This window comes from Volvox carteri (assembly GCF_000143455.1).
Source record: "Volvox carteri f. nagariensis unplaced genomic scaffold VOLCAscaffold_54, whole genome shotgun sequence".
Classification (NCBI taxonomy): Eukaryota; Viridiplantae; Chlorophyta; class Chlorophyceae; order Chlamydomonadales; family Volvocaceae; genus Volvox; species Volvox carteri.
The window spans coordinates 616,735-626,254 of record NW_003307597.1 but is presented as its reverse complement, the minus strand read 5'-3'; the positions used below and the strand labels follow the sequence as shown (position 1 = coordinate 626,254).

Here is a 9,520-nt window from a genome sequence, read left to right as displayed (position 1 = left end):
CCGCTGTATCATTGCTCCTCAAGTCCCCGAACCTTTTTCTACCCCCCCCATGTCTACGGGGGTTTCACGCGACGGCGATCTTTTGCATCAGGCAACTCCGGAATTCCCGCCTGCGAACACCGGGGAATACACTTACCTCGAGGTTCCGGGTGAGCAACGGCAGGCGCTCATTTTTGTAGGAGGCTTCCGAGTTGGGTAGATGGGCCCCGCAGGCAAGATTACCCTGAGGTTACGCAAAGCGCGTCCGCCCGAGGTATTGAAAAGGTCGGGGAAGGGGTCAGATTCCAAAAACGCCGCGTTACGAGAGGTAAAAACCTGCCCCGGGTCGGATCGAGGTGGGGGTTAGGGGCCATGCTCGGGTGAAGAACCGCCACGCGGGGTTCCTGCGCGGGTTGTTTGTTGTCCGGGTATGTGTATGTGTGTGTGTATGTGTAGTACAAGGCCCCCTTGACCCCGCAACGCTATCTCTTCCTCCCCCACAAGGGCCCTTTCCCCGGCCCCAATACTATTGAACTGCACTCACATTGTTTGGTTTCCTCCGCCTCCGCGTCCTCCAGGCAGCGGTACGGATCCGACAACCCCACCCCGTAGTAGTTCTCGTCTACGTCCCTACGGGGCACCTGGGGCGGGGGAAAGGCGCGAAGGGGGGAAGGGGGTAAAGACGATCCACGAACGGGTGGGAAAAGCTGCGAAGGGGATAAGGGGATACGGTAGGGGGGTAAAGACAAACCACGAAGGGGGGGAAGGGGGTAGGAGCAGGGGGGAAAGACAAACCACGAACGAGTGAAGCTGCTGCCAAGGAAAGAGTGTACAAAAAGCAGAACTGATCAGTAGGGGTAGGGGGGAAGGGGGAGGGGGGAAAGGGGTAGAGGGGGAAGGGGGAGGGGATACAGACATACATACACACCCATACGTACATACACACGTACACGCATACACACACTTCATTCATACACACGCACACAAGCAGACACGCAGACACGTACACGCACCTGGGGATAGCGGCTGGGATCCACCGACAGGCCAGTTTGAGGAGCGCCTGCGGGAGAGCCGGAGCGCGCGCGCGTGTGTGTATGTATGTATACATATATCCATGTATACATATATGTATATAACATCTACAATTATGTATGTGTGTCGCATTCGATCAAATTGCGTTCTGAGCTCTCTTCTTTTTAATCCAACAGCTCTCAGCATAAGAAGGGCTGACACCCTTTTGGTTTACCGTTTGGATAACCCCCCCTTTAGAAGGTTTTCCTTCTTGTCCCCTTCGTAATGGAAATGATGAACAGCAAAGCAGTGGGAGGTGAGGTGGGGAAGGCGTGGCTAGAGGCCAGCAGGTTCTGTTAGGTGTTCAGTGGGGCGACCGTGTGATGGGGGGCGGCCACACCAGGCCCACATAAGGCCCACATGAGGCCCGCTCCAGGAGCACAGCAGGATGGGGCGGAGGGGGATTTGCGCCCTTCACGGAAGGTTTGCGAGCGCACGAATTTGTGCCTTACTAAACGGTCAAACTTACTACAAAAGGGTTCTTATAAAGAGTTCTTTATAGAGGGGATGATGCAAAAGTGTTGGCTAGCGTGGTGCAAACTGTGAGCTAAAATCGACGGGTACACCGCAGAGTGGTGGGCCGTAAGCTAGGTATTGGTTGTCAGTTGCCATCGACACTTCAACGAGATGCCCAAGCGGTAGATTCAAGTAATGCCGTCACCATGTTTTTTAAATCATGATAACTAGAATGTTAATCTGATCCTGGCAGGGCAGCCCGGCAAAATCACGTAAGCTTTTGATCTAAGGTCATTCCCCTCCTACCAGTGGCCGGAGTCGGCCGGACGGGAGGCCACGGTTTCTTACGAAACAAGCGATTAACGGTAAGGAAGCCGCGCCGTGCGGCAGGCATCAGCCTTGGGCCCGCTAGCCAGGCCACTGCACTCATTGCTGTCAAGCCCGCAACTCCGGCTGCTGTGATGACCGTCGAACGCCGAGGTCTCGTCATTTCGGATTGGAAATGGTCTAGCGAACCGAAGGAATGGCACGAGGACTTAGCGCCCCGTCGCTAAATAAGAAACGATGTATAGACCACCGCCGCAGACTTTGCCAGCCAAAACGTTCAAGCTCCCACACGTGAAACGTATGCCATCTATTTCGTTTAGCTGGTAAGCGGTCTGTCTGAATAATCTACGGCAACGCCGTACACGACTGGAAAACCGCGCGATCTACAACAGAAAAGCGAACAACTGCATAATATGTTTGAAGTCCTAGGGTTTCCTTTATTGCAAAGTTTAGAACCGCTCATCCTCTCTATAACGACAAGCGAATCATGTATGCCGTGTATCTAATGTGAATCTAGTGATATAATAAATTAACAGCAAGAAATCACAGTAGGCTATCTCCCGTAACTATTGCCTTGAAGCTGCACGGTTGGGAATGTCGTCGTTGCGGGCCCATTTTACTTGCCCTCGTCGGCTGTCTCGCAAATCTCAGTCTCATTCTACAGTACATGCATATCAAAAGCAATGTCCACAGATTCATCGCTCAATACGTATCGGTGCACAAGCGGCCAGCAGCGCGGCCGGCGATGCAGAGACTGTCGGCTCAGCTGCTAGCATTACAGGAACACCAGACCCTTGGTCGACGCCATCTTCTCCCCGAGACGCTGGCTCATCTTCGATCCTGGCCATTTCACCAGCACCTGCTCTCGACCCGCTATCGCAACCTCTTGCAGTATCGGATTTGCCTCCTAGTCCTTGGGATGCCGCAGCCGCTGTCTCCACTGTAAGTGCTAAATATCCAACAACCGGTCCCCAATCTGCACTCCGCAAAATATTGACCACGTAGTTTGATTTTATTAATAAGAATGTCGTTGCAAAGCTAACAGTACGGTAACCGTCGTACGACAGCTGTATTTCAAAGACACGTTCGGACCGCACACCGCAATGAAATATGTCCTTGCATGGACTTTATGTTTCCTTGCTTCATACTTGTCTCCCCCGCTGCCATGCTCCCCTCTCCAGGCTCCGCAAAGACCCCAAACCGCGCACTCCGGGGCTCCTGGGGGGGTCTGGGGCCCAGCCACGACACCCGCCAGCGGCACGGATGCAATCCCGTCGTCCTATTCGTACGATCAAAACGACCCGGCAGCGGCCGCTGCTGCCGCCGAAGGCGGTCAGCCGACGTCACGACGGAGAGGCACCACCGTTGTGCCACCGCCGCCGCCGCCACCGCCGCCGCCGCCATCGCCGCCGCCACCACGACCGCCGCCGGCGGCTACCGCCGCCACAGCCGCTACCGCGGCGACAAGTTCGAGTGGCAGTAGCTCCATCAAACCCCCATCCGCCACACCTTTTAGCAGTAGCAGTAGCAGCAGCAGGAAAGATGTCGCTGGCGGCAGTAGCGCCTCTACTGCAGGGCTGTCAGAAGATACGGCTGCGCTACTGGCCCGGCTGCGGGCTGAGCTTGCCCGTACATCCAACATTCCCATGCCGCAACGTTGGCCCAGCAGTAGCAGTAGCAATAGCAGTAGCAGTAGTGCCACCGGCAGTAGCAGTGAAAGCTCTGCTCGCTCGTCCAATCCAGGCGTGCCACCCACGGTGCCGCCAACTGTCCCGACGGCGCCATCGACGGGTGCTACTGCAGCCTCCGCTACGTCCGCCGCCGCCGCAGCGGCAAGAGGAGGCGCTCCGAAACCAGGGGCCTCCGACGCCATGTCAACGGATGCGCTCGCCGCCGCGCTGGCGGCATCAGGCGCCGCCGGCGCTGACACTGCCACCGCCGCCGCCGCCGCCAGCACCGCTGCCACCGGGCCTGTTGGTGGAATGCTTGGTGGCTTCTTTCGGAAGCGGCAGCAGGCTGACTCCTCTCCCGCCGCCGCCGCCGCCAGCAGCACCCCTTCACCAGCAGCCACGCCCTCCTCTTCGCCGTCAACGACACCGTCGGCCGCCAGCGCGCGTGTTTCCCCTCCAGCCATTGGAAACAAGTCCAGCAAGCTTGGCGGCACTGCCAACGCCACTGCTACTGCTACTGCCACTGGGGCTACAGCCGACCGTACATCGGCTGGCAGCAGCAGCAGTGCCAGCAGCAGTAACAGGGCCGGCAGTAGCAGCAGCGGGGGCAGGGGCGGTCGCAAGCAGCGGGCGGTAGTGGTGGGTGGCGGTATTGGCGGCTTGGTCAGTGCAGCAAGGTTGGCTAAGGAAGGCTTCTCAGTTACTCTTTTGGAGGTACGATACGACATGTACGACATGTATGGCACCCATCCCAACACCCTCCTCCTCACCCCACCCCACCCCAGGCCAATTCCCAGGTCGGGGGTCGCTGTCAGAGTCTACAAAGGGGCCGCTTCAGATTCGATACGGGCCCCTCCCTGGTGCTCTTCATTGAGACATACAGACAGACATTCGCAGCGCTGGGAACCAGTTTGGCGCAACAGGTGGGGGTTTCTGCGGCGGGTGGGGCGCGGGCGATTGTGTGATTGTATGTATGTATGTATGTATGTATGTATGTATGTATGTATGTATGTATGTATGTATGTATGTATGTATGTATGTATGTATGTATGTATGTATGTATGGGGAAGACCAGGCTGTCCTAAGCCCTACATCCCCCATACCCAGCCCCCGGCTGATGTGGTGTGGTGCTGGCTCCGCTATCCCCCCGGCGTTGTACGTGACTCCCCAACCCCCCCAAAACCCCAAACCCGAAGCCCCCAAACCCCCCAAACCCCCCCGACCATTCCCCCACCCCTCCGTTCCCCCTCCCCCCCAAGGTCCCGGTCGTCCGGGTAGCCCCGGCAGCATACCGTGTGTTTTTCCAGGTGGGGTTGCTCCAGGGGGGAGGGCACTAGCGGGGGGAGGGCACGAACGGGGGGAGGGCACGAACGGGGGGAGTTCTTACGTTGCATGCACAGTGAGGTATTAAATCACGAGGGGGATTGTCAGCCCTGTCAGCGCTGTCAGATGTGGGGGAAAAGGAAGGGGGAGGAGAACGAGAAGTGGAGGGGGGAGGGGAGGGGAGGGGAGGGGGGAGGGTGGCGCAAGAATCACATTTCCTAGAGGGTTCGTGGCGGTGGGGGGATGAGGGGGCGCGACAAGGGGAGCAGCTCCGCCTCCCCCCCTCCCCCCTTCGGAGGGTGGATGGCGGGGGAATAGTTTGAAAGAGAAGAGTAGAAGTAAAACAAGCTAACCTACCATAAATGGATGTACGACATTTTTCATTTCCTCCCTTTACCCCATTTCTCGCTGTTCGGATAATGTCTGTATGTCTGTATGTCTGTCCGCGTGTGGCTTCTAAAACCCTAAAACCCCTGCAACCCCCCTGAAATCCCTCCATACATGCAAAACATACATACGTACGTACGTACGTACATACACTCAGGGTGCGGGCTCCCTGGACATGTTGTACGACGTTCAGCGAATGGTCGAACAGTTGGAAGGGGTAGAGAAGGGCGCAGGTGAGGCCCGACGATCTGATGCAGGTAAACCCCCCCGGCCCCCCTCCCCCTCACCATACACACACACAGGAGGGGAGAGGGGTTCTTTCCAAGCTCATTGATTTGATTTTTATGTTGATTTCGTCCTTCATTGACTTCATATTCCCCCCAGCCCCCCCCCAAGCCCGAGCTCTTAACTCCCACATCATTTGCGGCTTTGTAAACGCCTTCCCCCCCCTCTCGACAGTGTGGGTGTGTAGGACTTAGAGGGAGCTGACCGCCCTTTGCTGCTGCTTCTATTTCTTCTCTTTGCGTCATCATCATCGTCATCATCATCGTCATCATCATCGTCATCATCATCGTCATCATCACATCACATCACCATCACATCACCATCACCATCACCGTTATCATCATCATCGCCACCACCACCATCATCATCGCCACCACCACCATCATCATCATCAACATCATCATTATCATCATCATTATCGTCGTATGACTCTCCCCCCCTCCCACCCCCACACACATTCTCCCCCGGAGCACAAACACACGTCCCCTCCCTCCCTACCTCTCTCACCCCTCTCCCTCGCTCTCCTCCCACCCACCCACTCATCCACCCCGAACCCCAACCCAAGGCGGGCAATATCTGGACTGGCTGGCCAGCGCCCGGGCGGCTCTGGAGCTGGGGATGGAGGGTTTCATCAGTCGTGACGCGAGGGGGCTGGGGGAGCTGGTGGCGGGGGTGATCAAGGTAAGGGGGGGGGAAGGGGTTTTTTATTTTTAAAGGGGCGGGGAGGGTTTTGGGGGAGGGGGAGAAGGGGCTGCTAAGGGGGGGAGGGTTCGCAGCACGTGTTTTTTATGTGTGCGGTTTGTACGCATACACACACAGGTTACTACTTTAAGAGGTGTACGGTTTCATGTGATGTTGTACATGTGTCGTACAGGACGAGGAGCTTCGTTCACTGCTGACTTCAGTTGGGTTGGCTGAGCTGTTGGGATCCCACCACTCCAGGTGCGTGTGCGTCTGTCTCTATGTCCGTGTCTGTGTGTGTTTTAGGGTTTTAGGGTTTGGGGGGGGGAGGGAGGGGAGATTGGGGGGAGGAATGGGGAGCAAGTCGGAAGGCAGGGGGGTTTAACCGCTACTGCTGCTACTGTCGCTACTGCTACTGCCACACCCCCTCTCCCCCATCTTCTTTTCCTCTATCTCCCTAAGCCCTCTTCCAACCCACAACCCACAGAAGCGTTTTTAGGGTTTTGCGAACAATTACCCCGGCAATAAGTGCACATATATGTAATACTATCAAAACACAATACATACATACATACATACATACATACATACATACATACGGGTGTCCCCAACCATCTATGTGGTGGCATGGCTGTGTTTCAGGATGTCACGGCGGTTCCGAGACCCCCGACTGAAGGCGCTGTTCACATTCCAGGTACGACGTGTACGGCGTGATGAGGAATGTGTATGTTTGTTTGTATGTCTAAGTGTAACCCTTTCTTCCGTACCCATATTCCTACAGGATCTGTACGTGGGCCTTACGCCGTACAACGCCCCCGGGGTATACAGCCTGCTGGCCGCCACGGAGCTTACCGACGGCGTGTGGTACCCGTTGGGGGGGTTTGGGCAGGTACGGCAGGCATGTGTGTGTATGTATGTGAAGGGGGGAAACTGAACAATACCCCCTTTCCCCCAAAATATTTTTTCTCCCCTTCGGAACCCTGAACTCCTTTGTAAAACACATCCGTGTCGCTGTTTCCCCCTCCCCCCCTCCCCCCCTCCTCAGATTCGCGACGCGCTGCTCCGAGTGGGTCAGGGTTTGGGTGTACGACTGCGCTGCGGCGCCCGGGTTACGGGTGTGCGTACGGCACCCGGGGAAGGGGGGGCCCAGGTGGTGACGGGGGTGACCTTGGCGAGTGGGGAGGAGCTGGAGGCGGATGTCGTGGTGTCGAACCGGTACGACGACGGTTGACGAATTCTGTTGGGTTCCGTTAGATTCAGCCTAGTGGGGAATAAATGCATGGAGGGAGGTTTGTTTTGTGTACTGATTTGCATGTATGTATGTACTGATGTGTTTTGGATGTCGTTGTATCCCCTCCAACCGAAAACCCAAACTCAAACCCAATTATTAATAGTACTAGAAAACATTTTCAATTTGAAACATTTTTCTATAAGTGTCGTCAAACAATTAGTACGGCATGCTAATGCTGTCCTATACCATGACATAAATACATACATACATACATACACCTCCCCGGTCGCAACCAATTCACACCGAAAACACTTGTACGGCACAGGGACGTACCGCTGACGTACGAGCTGCTCCGGGGCCCAGCAGAGTCCCACGGGTCGGCCAGGGCTCGACGACTGTTGGCTCAGGACTACAGCGCCGGGATTATTTCGTACAACTGGTCGGTTAACAAGAAGTTGGACCAACTGCTGCATCATAACGTCTTCCTTTCCGGTGCGTGTGTTTGTTGTACAAGTTGGGGTTGGGGGTGCGGTTGGTTTCGGAGGGGGAGGGTTGAATGTACGGAAATGAAGAGTTGGGGTGAATGAGTGAGTCTGTGAAATAAAAAGATTATGGTACATTGATGAGCATTGAGTTGCTTTTGTGTACAGCGTTTACTGCCGTACTGGTTTGCTGTGTTGGCTGTGTTTATTCCTCACCCACACAGTCACCGTTCCTCGTACGGCATCCCCGCGCCATGTCCTCCTCGCGCAATAATTGTTAAGTCACATACATACATACATACATATTTACATACTTTGATAATACGTACATACATACGTACATACATACGTACATACATACAAAAATTATATAGGGTTTGGCACCACTGGTAAGGCGCGACCATTGCCCCCGGGAGATCCCGGGATCGATACCCGTTAGGGTCAAAGTCCTTCCGATGGTGGAAGGCATTGCGCCCCTAGTTGATGGACGGTGGTGACCTGGGATAAAGTTAACCTGCGAGCCGACCAGGAATGGAGTTGGGCCGCTGTCGACCCGGCAGATTCCGTTGGATTCTGTCGACCGGGTGCGGAACCTGAGCGATCCACTCAGAAGTTGACTAGGGTGACTGGATGAGGGTGCCCCGAAATACCGGGGAAGGCAGGGTTTCGCAGGGTAGCTGCCACGGGCGAAGATACACCCCCCTGTTTCACACATACATACAAACGCACGCTTGCACGCAGGTGACTACGAGGGTTCGTGGGTTCGTGCCACCGGCCCCGACACGCTCTCCCGCAGCCCCAACTTCTATGTACATTGCCCCGGTCGTACAGACCCCACCGCGTGCCCCGCGGGGAGCGACTCGGTCATGGTCCTGCTGCCCGTGGCTAACATTCAAGAGGTACGGCATTGTACGACACAATACGACATTCCTAAAAAAAGGCAACAGCGAAAATGGAAGACTGCACTATAGGATTGTACGGGATGCTTTACTGCACGGGTGCTTTGTTATAGGATTTTACGGTTATAATAATAATCATTTTCATGTTTGTGCGTGCATGAGGCCATTTCCTTCATGTCGACTTTGTGTTGCAACATTATCAGACGTTTGTTGTCAGATGTGTCTCAATGTACGGCAAATCCTATGGTTTTTTGTACGAACAGATGGTTAAGGCCCAGGAGGCGGAGCGCCGTCGGGCAAGTCCTTTGGGACACCTCCCAGGTGTTGGACCTCTAGCGGCGGCGGCAGCCGCCGCTGCTGGCGGCGGCGGCGGCGGCGCGACGTCGTCGTCGTCGTCGTCGTCGTCCTCGGCAGTGGATTACTCGGCGTTGGTGGCGGCAGGTCGGGAGGCGGTGCTCCGAAGCCTGGCAGAAGCAGGCGTTACGGATGTACGGCAACACATTGTGGACGAGCTCGTTATCGACCCGATGGAGTGGCAGGACAGGTGCGTGAGAGGAGTGAAAGGGGGGCTGTGTGTGTATGTTTGTATGTATGTATGTTGGGAGGTGAAGCCTGGTGTCCGGGCTTAGGACGGCACTGTACGGCATGGCACTGTGATGCCGCTTTCTGGCCCGCGTTCGTTGGCGGTGTTAATACGCAACAGACACGTACACGGGATTCCCCTCCCCT

The 9,520-nt window shown here is 55.8% G+C and overlaps 2 protein-coding genes across 2 annotated transcripts in view; one reads left to right on the top strand and one right to left on the bottom strand.

Moving 5' to 3' along the window:
• VOLCADRAFT_119179 (uncharacterized protein) overlaps positions 1-1,039 on the bottom strand; it is a gene marked incomplete at both ends in the record, with an annotated part of 11,617 nt that extends 10,578 nt beyond the window's left edge. The window contains 2 exons of the mRNA XM_002955689.1: positions 524-620; positions 993-1,039. Of these exons, the coding sequence (XP_002955735.1) occupies positions 524-620; positions 993-1,037 (142 nt within the window). The remainder of the gene's footprint in view (positions 1-523; positions 621-992) is intronic.
• Positions 1,040-1,275: 236 nt separating this feature from the next.
• Positions 1,276-9,520, top strand: part of VOLCADRAFT_96696 (uncharacterized protein) — a gene marked incomplete at both ends in the record, with an annotated part of 8,936 nt that continues 691 nt past the window's right edge. Inside the window, 13 exons of the mRNA XM_002955743.1 lie at positions 1,276-1,306; positions 2,498-2,775; positions 4,289-4,426; positions 4,763-4,810; positions 5,371-5,446; positions 6,064-6,179; positions 6,373-6,440; positions 6,822-6,873; positions 6,961-7,068; positions 7,225-7,394; positions 7,736-7,902; positions 8,634-8,791; positions 9,055-9,335. Of these exons, the coding sequence (XP_002955789.1) occupies positions 1,276-1,306; positions 2,498-2,775; positions 4,289-4,426; positions 4,763-4,810; positions 5,371-5,446; positions 6,064-6,179; positions 6,373-6,440; positions 6,822-6,873; positions 6,961-7,068; positions 7,225-7,394; positions 7,736-7,902; positions 8,634-8,791; positions 9,055-9,335 (1,691 nt within the window). The remainder of the gene's footprint in view (positions 1,307-2,497; positions 2,776-4,288; positions 4,427-4,762; positions 4,811-5,370; positions 5,447-6,063; positions 6,180-6,372; positions 6,441-6,821; positions 6,874-6,960; positions 7,069-7,224; positions 7,395-7,735; positions 7,903-8,633; positions 8,792-9,054; positions 9,336-9,520) is intronic.